The sequence below is a fragment of the Panthera uncia genome, assembly GCF_023721935.1.
Source record: "Panthera uncia isolate 11264 chromosome E2 unlocalized genomic scaffold, Puncia_PCG_1.0 HiC_scaffold_19, whole genome shotgun sequence".
Lineage (NCBI taxonomy): Eukaryota > Metazoa > Chordata > Mammalia > Carnivora > Felidae > Panthera > Panthera uncia.
The window spans coordinates 4797060-4816727 of record NW_026057588.1 but is presented as its reverse complement, the minus strand read 5'-3'; the positions used below and the strand labels follow the sequence as shown (position 1 = coordinate 4816727).

General features: G+C 51.4%; 1 protein-coding gene across 1 annotated transcript; it reads right to left on the bottom strand.

Annotated features, from left to right (window-relative positions):
• Nucleotides 1-1889: 1889 nt before the first annotated feature.
• Nucleotides 1890-18406, bottom strand: LILRA5 (leukocyte immunoglobulin like receptor A5). Its single transcript, XM_049622273.1, has 18 exons — nt 18358-18406; nt 18165-18200; nt 17699-17983; nt 17246-17548; nt 16889-16939; nt 15396-15515; nt 13168-13210; nt 13039-13076; nt 12781-12833; nt 11701-11894; nt 10366-10433; nt 7973-8047; nt 7780-7815; nt 7313-7597; nt 6866-7168; nt 6220-6270; nt 2581-2631; nt 1890-2434 (listed from the first exon to the last, which is right to left on the bottom strand). Exons 1-18 carry the CDS (start codon nt 18389-18391, stop codon nt 2298-2300), a joined length of 2163 nt encoding a protein of 720 aa, XP_049478230.1. The 5' UTR covers nt 18392-18406; the 3' UTR covers nt 1890-2297.
• Between the last annotated feature and the right edge of the window lie 1262 nt (nt 18407-19668).

Genomic DNA, 19668 nt, shown 5'->3' with positions numbered 1-19668 from the left:
TGTGTGTGGTCTGGGGAGGGAGGGGGTGAACTGAGGTGAATTTGCTTGTGGGGAGGAGTGGGCCCTGCTGGGGCTGGAGAGGTTAGCTCAGCCTGGTGTCAGCACATGGAGGGCCATGTGTAGAGACATGGGTCTCACGGGAGGAAGGTGGAGAAAGGTGGGCAGGTCGTGTATGCACGGGAGGGTCAGTGACAGGTAGGTTTGGAGCCATGAGAATAAAACACTTCATCTGAGGTGAGGGTTGGAGTGGGGACCAGGAGGAAGCTGATATGGTGGCTCCAACATGACATCTGGAGTCTTTGACTACACTTCACTGTGGTGCTGGATGGGGTCATGGAGGAGGGTTCCAGGGCAAAACTGTCTGGATTGTCATCATGTGAGATGTGGAAGGGAGTGAGAAACTGAGAGGTGTCCTACACCTGCCTCAGTTGACTGGAGGACCCAATGGGGCTGTCATACTGTGGGTGATCCCAAGATGAGAAGGATGGAAAGCACGTTATCATACGGTTCAGCGACTCGCAGGGGGAACCACCCCTCCGATCTGGGCTTGGGTTTGTGGGTTTGTTTCTCTCTCACACACTTCCTCTCTCTGACTTTCTCTTTCTGACACATCATCATCTTCTCTCCATCAAAACCTGAGTCATTCCTTTCTCCTCACAGTCTTGTCCCCCAGATATGAGCTCTTCTGGACTGTGGATTCTGTCTCCTGCTTTGCACAAAGCACTAGTTGGAGACAATTAATAATTTTGTTTTGGTTTGTTGGTTTGGTTTTAATGTTTGTTTGTTTATTCATTCTCAGTTGTTGGACATTTGGATTGTTTCACTTTTGCCTTTTGAGTCCTTCTATGAACATACTTGCCTGAGTGTCTGCTTGATTACCTGTATGTAATTCTGTTTTCTCTTTTGATTTTCGTTGTGGTAAGAGCATTTACTATGAGATCTACTCTCTTTACAAATTTCTGTTCCAGGACAATGTTGTGCTTTCTACCAAGGTGGCAGTGGGGTGGGATGGGCAGATAATTGGAAACAGACCTATTTGTAGACAGTTGCCCTAATCCAGTGTATTTTGACAAATTATTTCATGAGTCTGAGGTCATCTTTATAAGGGAGGAGATGACCCCTACCTAAGAGTTCTCTGGTAAAGACTCAGCAATAGGGTGTGTGCAGCACCCAGTGCAGACCCTGGCACCTGGGACACATCAGAAAATGCTGATCTGTACTGTCATGTGCAATAACCAGATGGCCTCTGCTCTGTGTGGATCTGGATGCATGGGTGGTGATCTGAATGATCAGACAGGGCTCCAAACTAGGCTCATGCTCTACACTCACCACACTGGTATTTGAACGTGGGGTACTGCCTGTTCATTTTCTTTCTTTCTTTGGAAAATGCATCTTTCTTTTTTAAAGTTTACTTATTTAAATTCAAGTTAGTTAACATAGAGTGTAGTATTGGTTTCAGGAGTAGAACCCAGTGATTCATCTCTTACATACGACACACAGTGTTCATCCCAACAAGTACCCTCTTTAGTGCCCATCACCCATCTAGCCCATCTCCCCTCCCACCCCCACCTCCCCTCCAGTGACCCTTAGATTGTTCTCTGTATTTAAAAGTCTCTTATAGTTTGTCTCCCTGTCTGCCTGTTCATTTTCTATGCTGCCCCACAAATCATGTAGGCGACCGTGCCTCTACAGTTTGCTTTGTCTTTGATTAGCTCATGTTAGTTCACTGTTTTCTTGTTAAGTCTCTGTGAGTGGAGTGCAAAAGAGGAAATCTTTGTACCAGGACTGAGCAAGGGACCAAATTTACATAAATTAAAGGTGAAGGCAGACAGGGAGGATGCTGAGTTAATTTATTGCAGATTGCTGTGTATGTTTGTGTAGAGGTAAACTTTTCTGTCTGTCTTTCCATTTATAATCAATCCTGAATCCATCCATCCTGCTAGGAATCTATACAAAAGTCAACTAGATTTCACACAATGCACCAAGCATGAATACTAAAGTATGTGCTAAATTCACATGGATTCTGTTCTCTGATCATTACTAGTCCTGGGAATGTTATGGGTGTCAAATAAATAATGATGAAAGATATATACTTGACCACTAGGTCGTGTGGTATGTGGAATAAGTCCTTGGAGGTTGGAGGTGATGTCACAGAGGATGAGGACTGGTCTGGGCAACACGGAATGTTGACAGTTCCCACAGCACATGCCTCACATACTCTTCCAGAAATTCCTGGGCACATAAGATGTGCTTCCCAGACTCTGTCATTCTGATCGTTGCATTGTTCTCTCTTGAGTTTACCTCCTGGATGCATCTTGGATTCCTCTCTGACTGTAGTGATCCTGAAATAGCAGAATCCCGAGGACAACCAGGATCAAGCCAGCCATGACCATGCGGATGAGATTCTCTACTGTGTAATCCTTGGGGTGGGACGCTAGGAATTGAGGACAAAGTGGTCACTGAGGTCAGGGGAGACCCAAATCAGCCCAGATCCTGTATGTCCACCCAGGGTGCCCGCCTCCCCTTGACAGGACTTCACGCTCCATGCCACTTCCATAACTGAGACTTTCTCTTACTCACCAGTGTTGTGGTCTGACTTGTTTTGTGATGGGCTGATGGTGTCAGCTGCTCCTGAGAGCCAAAAAAAAAGTGGAGAAAGATGAATTTCTGATGAGACTTAAACTTGTCCCCCAGGCTGCGTCTTCTCGTACCTCCCCTTGTTCTCATGCTATAACTTCTTATGCAGTCATTAATTGATACTTTCTCTGTTATAGAAGGATCCTCTCTGTTCTAAATGGATTATTTCAGTCTCCCTGTCTTTTTTGAATTTAGACTTTGCTTCTGAGTTGGTTTGGAGCAGAGTCTTCCTGTGTCCCCCAGCTCAGAATTTAGTGAGATAAATCATCTCTCAATACAGAAGTACTTGGGCTCTTGTATTCTCTGTGTTTATTCTGAGCACCTAAGCTACCTCTTGTGGATAGGAGAACTTGTATTTTCAACAATTCAGGACCTAGTGTCCATGAAACGGGTTGGTCACAAATATATATATATATATATATATATATATATATATAGAGAGAGAGAGAGAGAGAGAGAGAGAGAGAGAGAGAGAGAATTCAATGCATACAACATAGGTTGTGTTAGTTACTTGAAATGCCCTAGGTAGGAAGGAGACATGTCTGAACAATGTCAGGGTGAGGGTCGCACTTGGAGAGGACATTTAAGTTGATTCCTGAATAGGAGAAAGAGGCTGAGAGGAGCAATGTGAAGACCCAGAGAAGATGTGTGTAGAGAGCAGGTCCCCAGAAAGATCTAAGCACGCTCTTCAGAAGTAATGAATCCACGTTTGTTGTTGTAGGAGGATCCCAGAGGAGAATAGGGAGTCAGGGTGGGGGGGGAGGGCCCTGGTGCATGGAAGATGGGCCAGGTGTGGCAGGATAGATGAGGGATGCTGCATCATCAGCAACATCATCATCATCATCATCATCACCACCACCATCATTATCGGCAGCATCTTCATCACCACCGTTACCATCATCATCCCCATTATCATCATCACCACCACCATCATCAATATTATCACCATCATCATCACCACTGTCCTCCTCCTCTTCTTCTTCCTTCTCCTCCTCCTCACTGTCTCTAACTCTGTTTGTCAATCATAACTCTGAAAACTAATGTAAGATTTCAAGGTAGAACACTAGTCATTTGATTTTTATCTTCAAAAACCATCTCTCTCCTCTCCATATAAATGTCCAGAACCAAGGATGTCACACTTCTGGTCTCAAAGCCATAAAGAGCAGAGAAAATCAGTTTTGTTATAAAACTGGTGAGCACAAAATTAGGTAATCCTGCAAACCTATTTCAATCCATTTCACATAATATGCAACAAGATTAAAAAAAAAAAACAAAAAAAATGCAACAAGATAAAAAATTATAGATCAGGCTAATTATAAATCTCCATGTGAAAATTCTACATAAGCTTATAGAATTCACAGAGTATGAATGAAGAATACACATCATTCAGTGGGCTAGTATGCAAATCTCTGGTACCAAGAAGTCTTTCAAATGTATCTCACTGGGGCTATAAATTTAAAAGAATAAGCCTGGAGTTGTACAAGCCCAGAAATAATTCCTAATTTATACTGAGTAAAGAATTTTTTCTGAAGCACCTGGGTGGCTCAGTTGGCTAAGCTTCCGACCTTGGCTCAGGTCATGATCTCATGGTTCACAGGTTTGAGCTCTGGGTCAGGCTCTGTGCTGACAGCTAGGAGCCTGGAGCCTGCTTTGGATTCTGTGTCTCCCTCTCTCTGCCCCTCCCCCACTGGTGCTCTGTGTTTCTCTTTCTCAAAAATAAATAAACATTAGGAAAAAAGAAAAGATTTTTTTTTTCTAATGAAACCTGAATGTAACAGAAAAATAGACTGAAATGGACAGGTTAGTATCACTATATGTATAAATATATAGATGTTTTATGTTTGCCTTAAAATAATTAAGGCTATCAATGAAGATATTTTCTTAAAGCAACACTGAGTTTTGTATTAATGTCTTACATTGTCATCATTATTATAAGGTATTTGCTGTAAGTAAAGTTGGTGCACAATCTGGAAATAAAGAGGTAAGTGTCTTTTTTTTGAGTTTGATAAAATTATTATCAGTAAATCAAAGCAGATCAATTGTAAAGCAACTGAAAGGTGGAGAATCTGTACTAAGTTAATAGAATCATAGAATATAAAACTAATTTAACCAAACAAGTATCATTTTGTATATACTTAACTATTATTTAGAAAGTATAAAGAAAAAAATCATACTTATAAATGAATAAACTAGTTGAACAACTTTTAAGCTTTGAGTGTAGACAAAATAATGAATAAAACGTTAGAATGTATCTGCATCATTTATAAACCTCATTTCTAAGCATTTGTATAAAAGAAAACTTTATAAGGGCAGCAGAGTGGTGCCCACAGGTGGGGATACTTCTCTTTAGGGGATTGTCTCGTGGGGGCTCCACCTGCACCCACAGCAATTTCCACCTTGGCCTGAGCAGCTCCAGTCATGATGTGAGAGGGCTCAGGTGTGGGTGGTCTGCCCTCTATGACTGTCCCAGATCCCCACCTCCACCAGCCCAGCATCCTCACTGTGCTCCAAGTCAGGCCTGGACACCAAGCGCTGCCAACCCACCCCCTCTCCATCCTGTATCCCACACATTCTCCACACCTGGCTGGAGGCCTAAGGATTGTGGTGACAAGGGCTGGGTGGCTTTTAGGAGAAACTCCCACGGTTTTGTGTGAGATGAGGAGGAACTGAGACGCTAAATCGATGGGGATTTCTGTTCTCCATCGTACTGGGACTTCCTCTTGCTCTGCTGAGACCCAGGCCAGATGCACAAAATCACATGTACCTGCATCCCCCACACCTTTCTGAACCTTCCCACGTCTGAGTTCCGGGGAGAGGTAGGACAGTGGGAGGCCAGAAATGGGATCACTGCTGGCAGCCCCCCGTCTTCAGACAGGGAACACCTTTCTTAGAAGCTCCACCTCTTGGGAGAGCTGAGCCCACGAAGACTCAGCCCCACAGGGCATCCTTGTCTGTCCTACCTGCCTCCCAGTTGAGCAGCTACCCTGCCCCTGCCCCTGGCTAGCAGCCAACACCCTGCTTCTGAGCCAGAGACACCAGGAGGTAAGTGGGTGGGACCTCTGCCTTGTAACCTCAGTCTGACCTCATTTCCTCTCAGGGTCGAGGGATCTAAGTCCATACCTCTCTCTCCTCAGCCCTGTCTGAGACTGCAGGGGTGGTGATTCCCCTGGTGGGAGGTCCCGCCTATCCCAGCTCTCCTGGGTGGACCCTCCTCTGTGGAACTGCCCCTTGTGATAGTCCTATTGCATCCTGTCTCAGAATTTCCTGTAGACAGCATCCTGAGCTGGCCTTTTCTGCCCAGAGAGGACAGCAACAGGGAGGGACTCCTCACCTAGGACCAGGGTCCTGCCGCGAATCACCATCTCAGGGAGCACTGAGACCCTTCTTCACCCCATACCTCATAATCAAAGGACAGGGAGGTGAGGTGGTGCTGCTCCCCTAGCTGGGCCCTCACCCTCTCCCTCTGCCATGACCACCCCAGCCCTCCTCCCCCCCGCCTCAGAGACCCTGGACCTGGTGGTCACTCTGGCATCTCTGAAACACAGGAAGGAAAGCCCTTAGACAGATGCCACTGTGACTCACCAGCTGTTGAGCTGGGATCTGTGGGTGGGGGGCTGGGGCCTCCAGAGGTTCCTGAGGAAAAAGGCAGTAGTTGAGTAGGGGACTGAGGCTTCCCTTAGAGACCCCGTCTCTGCTCAGTCTTCTCCCTCATATGCCCCATGACCCAGCCTCAGAGCCCCTGGACATATGTAGTCACCCAGGCACCTCTACTGGAATCTCAGTTCCCCTGAGACACAAGATTGTTTCTGAGTATCTGAGGGGGTGTTAGATCCTCTGAGGGGCTCTCAGAACTGATCTTGGGTGATCTGTGCCCAGAAGGAGCACAAACAGCCCAGTAGCACAACAATCTTGAGTTGGATCCTGTGGGGGGGGTGGTTGGGGCTAATCCAGGAGTCCCCATCTCACTCAGACTTCTTCTACACCTGCCCTGTGGCCTCCCCATGACCCTCCCGCTGCTCACCTGGCATCTTTAGACCCAGGAGAAGGACAAAGGGTGGGCAGGTGTGAGAGGGTTTCTGTTGACCTACTGAGGGGCAGATCTCCTTTTGAGTGACCCTCTTTGGAGCGCCCCCCCGCCATGGCTCCCATCCCAGCCCAGGTAACTCTTGAGGACAGAGCCCTGAATAGATCATCAGGACACAGAGGGCATAGGGCCGGACTCCCTCACCTGAGACCAGGAGCTCCAGGGGATCACTGGAGAGTGACCATATGTGGGGGGTGTTTCTGAAATAGCCATAGCATCTAAAGGTCCACCTGAGCCTGGGGGTTATGGGGCCCACAGGAAACAGGGCCTGGAACTGCCCACTGGTGGGTCGCTGGGAGTCGAGGGTCCAGGCGAGTCTGGGTTCTCCTTCCTTCATCAGGACGAACCTATGGAATCCCATCCATGAGGTGCACTGGAGGGTCACCTTCCCTCCTGAAGTCACCATGGGGTTGGGCAGGGCTGAGAGAGTGGGTTTGCCATGGAATCCTAGGAGAGGAGGAAGGGACACGTTAAATAGGACCCAGATCCCCCCACAGTATCCCCAGGGCTGGGCTGTGAGAGGGAGACACTCAGAGAAGACCCCCTCCCTGAGGGCAGAGCCTGGGGCGGGGACCCTGAGGGGGCTCGCACCTGTCACCACCAGCTCCAGGGGGTCACTGCGCTCTGACAAGCCAGCGGGGCTCCGATAGGAACAGTGATATTGGCCTGCATACTGCTCTGTCATGTATATGATGGAGAACTTGGCCTTGTCCCTGGGCTCCACTGCGGGTTGTCTGTCCCAGGGCACTGAGTGTCCATCTTTATACAGATAGAACTCCACGGCCTCCAGGGTCCCCTGACACCAAATGGTCACAGTGCTACCCCAAGGGACCACAGAGCCTGGCTCAGCCCAGATGGAGGGTGTGGGGAGGGTCCCTGGAAGGAAACAGAGGCTGTATCACAAGACCTTCCCCACCCTCAGTTCTTAGCTCAGCCCCAAACCCCCAGACGTCCCCTCTCCATCCGCCCAGAACTGCTGTCCTCCATTCCCAGCTGCCTGGTGGGTGACCCCTGTCCCCAGTAAGGAGGTGGGATGGGACACCTGGGGACACACTCACCTGCCTGCACTTGGGTCCTGGGTTCCACACTCAGCCCTGGAAGAGAGTCCCTGTGAGAGGATGGCCCCGAATCCTGAGCAGAACCCCTCCTCCCCATAAGCCTCTTGTGCCTGGGGTCTCTGAAACCCCAGGGCCTGGCTGTGATGCGGGTCCCTCCCAGACTAGGGCATCCCCTCCCCTCCTGAGATCTCACCGAGAAGGAGCAGGGCCGTGAGGGTGGGGGTCATGGCGTCTCTGCCTCTGGCCCCAGCTGTGCAGACGGAGGGACCTCAGTACCCGCAGGACAGACAGAAGCACAGGGTGTGGCCACTTGGGGGCTGGTCTGCCTGGTCATGGGTTGTCACGTCAGCAGCCCCACAGGAAGGGGAACAACCTGTTTCCAGGGGACCAACTCTGATGTCCATGATGGTGCAGCAAGTGGACCCAAGGCTTCTTGAGATGTCCCATCCAGGTGAGGAAATCAGGGCACATCCTTCCCTCCCAGAGCCTCCCGTACGGGTTCTCCTTCATTCTCAGCACATCCCTGACGGTCCTCACCTCCCACGGGGTCCCCAGGCCCCAGAGATGCTGCAGGGGGTGTGGGTCCGGCTCCTCTGCAGCCTCATGTCAGTGCAAACACAGCTGTGACATTTCTGCATGGCTCAGGTCAAGGTCACCGTGGTGATGCACACAGAGGAGAAATATAGCGAAATAGAGAAGGAAGTAAGATTTCACTCTTGGCCCCAGATTTGGGTTTTCTTTCTATGTCAGCATTCATGGACTTCTCTATTTCCCTCTGACAGCGTCCATGCCCCAAGCATGGAAACACGCCTGTGAGTCCCTCCTGGTTCCTCAGTGCCCCTTGCCTCTGGGGCAGATCCCTCCTCCCCATTCTGGGGGCCTGCCTATAAGATTTAGGGGACAATGCTTAGATTAAGTCCCCAATTTGTTGGGGAGAATTCTTTATTGAAATATTTGTCTCCTCCCCATTATGCATGTGAACTGAGCAGTAATGTAATTAGATATTTCCCCTCATTTTTTAAGTTATTTTATATCTAAGCGTATGTGGGAGGCCAAAGTGTGATATTCTTGTTACGAAATGTACGGGAATGCATTTGCTATAAAAATGTCTATACCAATGGTGTTTGTCATCCATAATTGTTTGGAGGCGCTCACAGTAAAATTTGCTGGGCCCGGAGTGAGTTTTGTGGGATAATTTTAACCGGCAGTGTAACTGATTTAAAAGCTCAAAAGTGGGCATCCGGGTGGCTCGGTGGGTTAAGCGTCCGACTTCGGCTCAGGTCATGATCTCACGGTTCATGGGTTCGAGCCCCATGTCAGGCTCTGTGCTGACAGCTCGGAGCCTGGAGCCTGCTTCGGATTCTGTGTCTCCCTCTCTCTCTGCCCCTCTCTTGCTCTCTCTCTTAAAAATAAATAAACATTTAAAAAGAGAAAAGAAGAGGCCCAGAGAGCGCTCTCTCCGTCTCTCTCTATGTGCTCACAGCGAGCAAAGGCCAGGCAAGCACGCAGCAAGAAGGGGCTCCCTGCAACCCCAGCAGACAGCCCAAACCAGACAGCAGCCGTGCTGGCATCTTCTCTGAAACTTCCGTAGCTTAAACCACCCAGTCTGTGATCTTTGTTAACAGAAGCCGGAACAGACGAATGCAGATTTCAGTACCAGGAAGTGCCGTGCTGTGGGAACAAATATCCAAAACGCGGAAGCAGTGGGGGGCACCTGGGCAGCTCAGTCCGTTGGGCGCCCAACTCTTGGTTTCCGGCTCTGGTCATGATCTCTCTGTTTGTGGGATCAAGCCCTGGTTGGGGCTCTGTGCTGACAGCGTGGAGCCTGTTTGGGATTCTCTCTCTCTCTCTCTCTCTCTCTCTGCTCCTCCCCCACTCACTCTTGAGCCCTCTCTCAAAATGAATAAATACAACTTAAAAAAGAAAAAAAGATGCGGAGAACCTTTGAGAGTGACAACAGAAAGAGGCTGGAGTTGTTTAGAAATGCCAAACACAAGTATGGGCGGGAAAGTCGGTTCGGGCAGGACCTCGGGCCAAAATGAAGAACAAGGCACTGGATCGTGGGGACAAACGTGACCCCTGTTTGAAAGCGGCAAAGAACGTGGCTGAGCTGTGTCTTGACGTTTGTGGAGCACAGGGCAAGCGCCCCACACAGTCGCACGTTTCGCTGAGGAGACGCCTAAGCAAAGGGTTGGCGTGTGCCCAGAGCAACGCGGGTGGGGGCCCCCCTGAGACTCCAGAGCGGGGAGGTGGATGGAGGCACAGACTGTTGAGCCAGAGGACACAGAACAAAGAGCGGGAAGACTGTCCGACAGATGAGAGAGAGGAGCCAACATTAAGGGACTGTAGGAGCGGACGTGCGGCCAGGGGACGGGGACGGGACAGCGGGAATGAAAGCCGCCAAGTCTTCTCAGACTCTACGAGATGGGACGGTGGGCTTGTCTACAAACGTGTGCTGGTTTTCCAGAAGAGGGAAGAATGTCCCCCAAAGGCAATTCAGAGATCAGGTTGGCTCCTTGGTTTCAGTTTGGAAACTGCCTCAGTTTCCACAGGGCAGGCCCTGCGCAGAGCCTTGGGGGTCCTCACCCAGAAGGACCACGCAGCTGTGCACCACGGAGGTGGCGCCGTGCCACGGAGGGCCTGGCGGGCAGAGCCTGGAGCCCAAGAGGGTTATCCTGGAGCCTGCCGATCTATGGAAGCTGCGTTGCTCCATCTCGAACACTGTCACCTCTGTCTTCTTTCTTATCGCTTCCTCAGGGAATGGGAATTCTCTCTCCTACCCCTGCCCCGGCTTTGTACTCTGGAGGCACATCACTTGTCTGGCTCACGGGTTCACACCTGCAGAGGAATTCTGCCTTAGAAGGAGCCATACCCCGAAGGAAGCTCCCCCATATCTGATTTGTAAGATATTTAGATGCAACTCTGGATGTTAGATTTGACTGTCGATGCTGGAATGAGTGTAGATTTGGGGGAGGGGCGGGCTGTAGGGATGGAATGAATGCACTTTGCGTGGGAGAAGGACGTGAATCCTGGGGGAGGGACACAGGGTGGAATGAAACGGTCTGGGTATCTATGTCCCTCCCCCCGCCAGAAATTCATGTTGAAGCCTTAACTCCCAGTGTGGTTGTGTTTGGAGAGGGGGCCTCTAAGGAATAATGAAGGTGGGTGAGATCATAAGGGTGGGCGGTCAAAGAAGGTAAGTGACCCTATAAGAAGAAACAGGAGGGCTCTCTCTCTTTCCCTCACACACCCACCGAGGAAAGGCCACACGAGCAGCCGTCCGTCAGCCGTGCGGAGAACCCTCGAAGGACACCAGACCACCAAACATGTCAGCACCTTGGGCTTGGGCTTCCGGACTCCAGAATTATGAAGAAATACATTTCTGTTGTTTAACGACACCGCCTCCCCCGTCTATGGTATCTTATTACAGCAGCCCAAGCTCACACAATTGATTGTTCTCTTTTTTATTCTTTGTGATCAGCATAAGGTCTTCTGATTTTCACCCACTGCCATGGGATGAATTTGCTATCCTTTCTCTAGCTCCCATAGAACATTGCCTGCGTTGTTGATTTTCAGGCTCTCTTCTCTTGGCACTAATTACATTCAGGCACTGACTTTCCCCATTTCATCTTGGCATACGGCATTTACATTACCATTTAGGTAAAACTATGCGTTGATGTAGAATTTTTGCATTGTCATGGGAGTAAAAAAAAAAAAGAAGTCCTATCTTCATCTGTGGCTGGCTTCTCTTGTCCACTGGTTATTTAGAAGTGTTTTCTTTTCTTTCTAAAAATTTGGAGCTGATATTTCTCTTCATCTGGCGAATTAGATGACTTCTGAAGCTCTAGGATATCCTGCTCCCATATGAGAGGTCTCCAGGTGCAGGGGGTATTAGCTGAGTGTCCTTGGGGGCAGCCTCACTGCGTCCTGGGGTTCCTGCAGTCCCCTCCCTGGAGTGTGGGGTGTGTGTCCTTCCTGGCCAGAGTGGCATACATGATGGGCTCTGCGGGCAGCTCCCCTGCCCGTGAGGAAGGGGGTGCACTTGTCTCCTGTTCAAGATTCAGGCTGTTTAGCTGGGCATAGGTCACATCCTGGGGGTCTTCAGATGCCGCAGCCTAGAGGGCGGGGAGTGGGAGTCAGGTATGTGACAGGTGGGGGAGCCGGGGTGCCAGGAGCAGCAAGAACCCACCTGACTGTTCTCTCCCACTTGTCTGTCCAACAATCCCTCCCAAGGGGGAAGGAAGAGTGGCCACCCCCACCCCTGAGTGGTTCCCCTGGGGCACAGTCACTCCCCTGGGGGACTCACTGTCACGGTTCTGCTGTGGGATCCGGGGACGGGGGGGTGGAACTCGTCCACTATGTCCTTCCTCACTTACCTGTCCACCTAGATGCCAGAGTTAATTTTAAAACATAAATCGGATGAGGGCGCCTGGGTGGCTCAGTTGGCTGAGCGTTGGACTTCAGCTCAGGTCATGATCTCATGGTTCGTGAGTTCGAGCCCCACGTCGGGCTCTGTGCTGACAAGCTTACAGCCTGGAGCCTGCTTCGGATTCTGTGTCTCCCTCTCTCTCTGCCCCTCCCCCGCTCACACTCTGTGTTTCTCTCTCTCCAAAATAAATAAACATGAAAAAAAAAACCCAAACCATAAATTGGATCATGTGAATCCCTGGCTTGGGTACTTTTGCACTCATGTGACCTCAAGTAGGGTCTCAATCCTCACAATCACTATTGTGCAGTGCACAAACTATACAACCATCCCTGGCAGCACTACCATTATGGACAACCAGCAGTTAAAAGGAGACCGAGAAGAAGGGGCCCACGTGACGTCAGAAAAAAGCCACTGAGAAGTGGTGTCCCAGCAGCCTGCGTGTATCACCTTTCAAGAGGAAGGGTGAGGTCAGATGCTGCTGAGTTGAGGGATAGGAAGCTGGAGAGGCAGCCCATGGATTTAGCTAATTAACAAGGCTGTGCTGGGGGCCCTGGACAGGAGCTGGGGCTCACCCAACTGTCCATCTGTCTGTCTTCCTCAGGTTGGGACTCTCTCACCTCAGCATCTGGAGAATGAGAAGATTCTATTTCATGCCAAGATTCCCGAAACCCTGCAGTCCCACACGCCCCTCCCACCCTCAGATAGGGAGACCGAGGCCTGACAGGGGGCAGGGATGTACCTGGAATCACACAGATTTGGCGGTTTTCATGCGAAGCCCAGAACCTGTCCCGACCCCTCCTCCTAGCCCTTTCTCCCTCCTTCCCAGTTACCCTGCTTCTCCTCCTGGACAGGAGCCACGGAGTCGGAGCTGAGGGGAGGAAAACAGGGGCATTAGGCAGCAGTGAAGCGGCTACAGGCAGAGGTGGGAGGTTGGGGGAGGATCTTTGGGGAGAAATTACCTTTTCTGCAGGGCTCTGGTCTCAGCCTCAGGATGCAGAGCACCTGCACAAAATTAGAAATTCGCTTCTAACCCACCCCAGAACCTGGCCCCCGGGGCTGCATTAGGATCTCAGAGATCTGAGCCCTGACAAGGTTATACAGCCGCCGCCATCAATCTGGGATTCAGGGCCAACACGAAACCAAACACAAAACACGCAAAACACACTAAACTCTAACACACAAAATATGCATGGATGATTCAAATACATTTTCTTTTTCTAAAACTGAAAGAACATCTTTAAAAGTCTAGGTCTGGGGCGCCTGGGTGGCTCAGTTAGGCAGTTGCCTCTTGGTTTTGGCTCAGTTCATGATCTCATCGTTTGTGGGTTCGAGCCCCGTGTCGGGCTCTGTACTGAGAGTGCAAAGCCCGCTTGGGATTCTCTCTCTCCCTCTCTCTCTGCCCCTCCCCTGCTCTCACTCTCTCAAAATAAATGGATAAACATTAAACATATTTTAATAAAATAAAATAAAAGTCTGTGTCTGTTCTTGAGGCGCCTGGGTGGCTCAGTCGGTTAAGTATCTGACTTCAGCTCGGGCCATGATCTCACGGTTTGAGAGTTCGAGCCCCACGTCGGGCTCTGTGCTGACAGTTCAGAGCCTGGAGCCTGCTTCGGATTCTCTGTCTCCCTCGCTCTCTGCCCCTCCCCCACTCATGCTCTGTCTCTCTCTGTCTCAGAAATAAATGAACATTAAAGTGTTCCCTCTGCCCCCATGCATTCACTAATTTACTCTATAAACTAGTGGATTTCCGTTATATTCAGTGCATTGTAATCCAATACTTGGATGCTCAGATTATTCTAGAGTTTTCCAAAGGGAGTTCCTTCCAGCTGGCTCCTGGGTCATTCTGCCCTGTCTCCATCATTCTTTGTGAATGTTTGCACTTTCTGGCACACTGAGATGCCCCAGCAGCCTCCAGTAGTCCCCCTGTCCCAACCTGGAATAGAGTTTCTCCGATGAAACCTAATTCCTTCTTTTTACGAAACATTTTAAAGTCGATTTGTTTATTTTGAGAGAGAGAGAGGCAGAGAGAGAAAGAATCCCAAGCAGCCTCCACGCTGTTAGTGCGGACAGGGTTGAACCCACGAACTGTGAGATCATGACCTGAGCCTGTATCAAGAGTCAGACGCTAGGGGCGCCTGGGTGGCTCAGTCGGTTAAGCATCCGACTTCAGCTCAGGTCGTGATTTCGCGGTCCGTGAGTTCGAGCCCTGCGTCGGGCTCTTTGCTGATGGCTCAGAGCCTGGAGCCTGTTTAGGATTCTGTGTCTCCCCCTCTATGACCCTCCCCTGTTCATGCTCTGTCTCTCTCTGTCTCAAAAATAAATAAATGTTAAAAAAAATTAAAAAAAAAAAAGTCAGATGCTAAACTGAGCCACCCAGGAGCCCCTCCCCCCATTCCTTTTACTACAGGGCGGTATATAAAAGCCAGAACCTGGATGGTTGTTTGTTGTCAGTGTCTAGGTTTTATTGGTGGACATAGCTGGGACCTGGATGGTTGTTTGTTGTCAGTGTCTAGGTTTTATTGGTGGACATAGCTGGGACATACGTGTGCGTGTGTGTGTGTGTGTGTGTGCGCGCGCACCCGACAACCAACACACCCATACAGTTGTTTTGTGTCCGTCGATGTGTAAGTATATCTCTTAGTGAGGTCACACTGACACTTCCAATTCCGGTACGACAGCTCAGAGTTTTTTGTAGCCACCTGCCTTTGCACATTTATAAATCCCTGCAGATCTTGAGCAACTGGGCTCCCTTTATCCCCGACATACTTACATATTTGCTCAAAGCAACTAATCTCCCAACTACTTCTGCATCCTGCTCCCACTCCTCACCGCTGTGACCCCTCCCCCCTGCTCTTGGCCGCAGGGAGACTGCATCCCTCCCAGAGCCCCCCCCCCCGCCCATCACCGGCGTGGTTCCTCGGGTGTTGGGTACAGGTACCCCCATGTGGGACCCCTGCCCTCATAACTGCGCTTCCTGGGAATCCCCATCTCTGTCCCAAGGAGGTTGTGATGGGAAGAGATTCCTAGACATTTTTTTTTGTTATTGTTCATTTTGGAGGCTTTTCCAAACTGAACACGTCTTTCTGTTTTGGTGCCATATGTTGGCTGGTGCTCTAAGAAAAGCCACTTCATGTCTTTAGGGTAAGATCTCCCTTCTCAGCTGGACCAGACATCGCCATCCGCTTACCTGACTTGCAGCATTTTTTCTGGTGCCGGAGTCGGAGAAGGAGGAGGAGGACAAGGAGGGCAAGCAGCAAGATTAAGGTCACAGAGGCCCCGATCGCAATTTTCTGGTACTTTTCAAGACCTTGGACACAAGTGATGTCATGAATGAACCAATGATGTCAGTTAACTGAGCACCTACTGTGTGTGGACCCATGCTGGGGTCTATGCATTCATTTACCGCTAATCCCCATTATAATCATGCACCAGGGGAAGGCCACCCTGCCTTCACCCATTTCACAGACGAGGAGACCAAGGCTCAGAGCGATCAGTCAGGTGCCTCAGATCCCCCAGCCAGGAAGCGGGTGACAGAGCTGGGATTTGAACCCAGGACTGTGGGCTCCCCGTGCGCTCCTCACCCTAATGGACACCTGCTTCAGGCTCTGGGCTCCTACCTTGACTGGGATGGCCTGCTCCATCATCCCCATGTGTCCTGCCCTCTCTTGTAGCCAGAGGTGAACACACCTCCTATTGTCAGAGGCTTTGGGGTGCTCAGAACCGGGCCTGCATGGGACGGACTCCGTGCCTTCCCAGGTCCAGCCAAGACCCGTCCTCCCTGCTGCAGACCTCACACTCACAAGTGGGGCCGGTCTGGGCTTTTCAGCATGCCAGTTCCTGCACACCCCGTGGGTCTGTTCCACGCAGAGGAATATTATTTCCAAGATCCCACCTAAACCTCTCAGCAAATCCGTGAGGGAGACGGTAGGAGATGCGTTTAGTAAGGAGGGAAGCGGGGACTCAGACAGGGAAAGGACTTGTCCACGGACCCACAGTCTGCAAGTGGCTCATCTGGGATTTACATCCCCTAGAGCCCGACCGCCAAGCCCTTGTTTGTTTCTGTTTGATGCTGATTTCTTTCCATCAGGGCTGCCTGGGTAAGGCCAGGCTGAGCACCACAGGGCTGGCAGAAGAGTACTGGGGATGTCACCAGCATCACTGCTCTGCTCTTCTCTGCACCCTGCAACCCACACTGTGCACCTTCCAATTCTACAGACCTAGGGCAGCACCCCTACAGGGCCAGAGTGGACATGACCATGAAATCTGAGCCAGGACTCTCCCCTATCACAAACAGAGAAACGGAGGCCCTGATGGAAAGGGACCTGCCCCAAATCACTGTCTCAGGGAGCACTGAGACCTCTCCCCTCAATGGGCCCTACCATGTACATCATAAACCCAGGGCAGGGAGGTGAGGTGGTGAGGCTACCCGAGCTCCTCACTTCAGCCTGGCTCCTGCTCCCCCAGCTGGGCCCCCACCCTCTCCCTCTGCCATGGCCACGCCAGCCCTCCTCTGTTGGGTTGGATCCTGGTGGTCCCCCTGGCATCTTTACTGGACTCCCAGCCCCCTTGGACGCAAGATGGTTTCTGAGCATCTCAGGGGGAGGTAGATCCTCTGAGAGGCTCTCAGACTCCCTGAGATTGTCTGTACTCCTTCTGAGCGAAGAGGCCCCAGTGACTCACTCTCTGTGGAGCCAGGTCCTGTGGGTGGGGGGCTGGGGCCCCCAGAAGTTCCTGGGAAAGAGACAAGAGGAGGGTAGGGGGCTGGAGCTTCCCAGACAGACCCCCTCTAGGCTCAAACTCTTCTGGTGGATCTGCCCTGGAGCCCCGAAAGAACCTCTTGCATCCACCTGGAGCTTCTAGTGATGGGCTTGTAGGAAGGGGCAGGGGTGGGAGGACCCCATGGCCCTCCATTCCTCTGAGGGGTGGATGTCCCTCTGGATGACCCTCCCTTGCAACCCCTCATTCTCAGCCTAGATCGGGGGTGTCCCATACAGAGCCTAGAGGAGACCACAGGAACACTATGGGACAGGTTCTCACCTGAGACCAGGAGCTCCAGGGGTTTACTGGGGTAGGACCACATCTGGGGGGTTTTGCTGAAATAGCCATAGCATCTGAATGTCCACCTGACGTTGGGGGTCACGGGGCCCACAGGAAACAGGGCCTCGAACTGCCCACTAGTGGGTCGCTGGGAGTCGAGGGTCGACGAGGGTCTGGGTTCTCCTTCCTTCCTCAGGACAAACCTGTCAAATTTCTCCCATGAGGCACACTGGAGAGTCACCTTCCCTCCTGAGGTCACGACGGGGCTGGGCAGGGCTGAGAGACGGGGTTTGCCATAGAATCCTAGGAGAGGAGGAGGGGGCGTGTTAAATGGGGCTCAGATTCCACCCCTCACAATACCCCCAGGGCTGGACTGTGAGAGGGAGACACTCTGGGAGCAGACCCCCTCCCTGAGGGCAGAGCCTGGGGCGGGGACCCTGAGGGGGCTCGCACCTGTCACCACCAGCTCCAGGGGGTCACTGTGCTCTGACAAACTAGCGGGCCTTCTATAGGAACAGTGATACCGTCCTGCATGTCCATCTGTCATGTGTGTGATGGAGAACTTGGCCGTGTTCCCAGGCTTCTTTGGGAAATGAACATCCCAGAACCCTGAGTGTTCCTCTTTATCCAGAAAGAACACTTGGGCCTCCAGGATTCCCTGACACCAAATGGTCACAGCACTACCCCAGGGGACCACAGAGCCTGGCTCAGCCCAGATGGAGGGTTTGGGGAGGGTTTCTGGAAGGAAACAGAGGCTGGGTCACAAGACCTTCCCCACCCCCAGTTCCCAGATCAACCCCAAACCCCCAGACGTCCCTCTCCATTCGCCCAGAACTGCTGTTCTCCATTCCCAGCTGACTGGTGGGTGACCCCTGTCCTCAGTGAGGAGGTGGGAAGGGACACCTGAGGACACACTCACCTGCCTGCGCTCGGGTCCTGGGGCCCACACTCAGCCCTGGAAGAGAGTCCCCGTGAGAGGATGGCCCTGAATCCTGAGCAGAACCGCTCCTCCCTGTGAGCTTCCTGTGCCTGGGGTCTCTGAAACCCCAGGGCCTGGCTGTGATGCGGGTCCCTCCCAGATTAGGGCATCCCCTCCCCTCCTGAGATCTCACCGAGGAGGAGCAGGGCCGTGAGGGTGGGGGTCATGGCGTCTCTGCCTCTGGCCCCAGCTGTGCAGGCGGAGGGACCTCAGTGCCCGCAGGACAGACAGAAGCACAGGGTGTGGCCACTTGGGGGCTGGTCTGCCTGGTCATGGGGTTGTCACGTCAGCAGCCCCACAGGAAGGGGAACAGCCTGTTTCCAGGGGACCAATTCTGATGTCCATGATGGTGCAGCAAGTGGACCCAAGGCTTCTTGAGATGTCCCATCCAGGTGAGGAGATCAGGGCACATCCTTCCCTCCCAGAGCCTCCCGTACGGGTTCTCCTTCATTCTCAGCACATCCCTGACGGTCCTCACCTCCCACGGGGTCCCCAGGCCCCAGAGATGCTGCAGGGGGTGTGGGTCCGGCTCCTCTGCAGCCTCATGTCAGTGCAAACACAGCTGTGACATTTCTGCATGGCTCAGGTCAAGGTCACCGTGGTGATGCACACAGAGGAGAAATATAGCGAAATAGAGAAGGAAGTAAGATTTCACTCTTGGCCCCAGATTTGGGTTTTCTTTCTATGTCAGCATTCATGGACTTCTCTATTTCCCTGTGACAGCGTCCACCTCCACTTCCTGGGAACATGCTCATGAGTCCCTCCTGTCTCTCAGTGCCCCTTGTGTCTGGGGAAGAGTACTCCTTCCCATTCTGGGGCCCTGCATGAAGATGTTTATTTATTTGGGTTAGAGCTCTGATGTTGGAGGATGTGGTAACCTTTATCTAAATATTCATCTATTACCCGGGGTGTCTGGGTGGCTCAGTCAGTTAAGTGTCTGACTTCAGCTCAGGTCATGAGCTCACAGTTTGTGACTTCGAGCCCTGCGTTGGGCTCTGTGCTGACAGCTCAGAGCCTGGAACCTGCTTCGGATTCCGTGTCTCCCCCTCTCTCTGACCCTCCCCCATTAGCACTCTGTGTCTCTCTCTCTCAAAAATAAATGAACATTGGGGCGCCTGGGTGGCGCAGTCGGTTAAGCCTCCGACTTCAGCCAGGTCACGATCTCGCGGTCCGTGAGTTCGAGCCCCGCGTCAGGCTCTGGGCTGATGGCTCGGAGCCTGGAGCCTGTTTCCGATTCTGTGTCTCCCTCTCTCTCTGCCCCTCCCCCGTTCATGCTCTGTCTCTCTCTGTCCCAAAAAATAAATAAAAAACATTGGGAAAAAAAATTAAAAAATAAATGAACATTAAAAATATTTTCAAAAAATTAAAGGAGATATTTAATTTTTGATGCAAGAATATGGCTCATGTTACAGAAATATAGGCAATTCTTGAAACGATTAAGAAG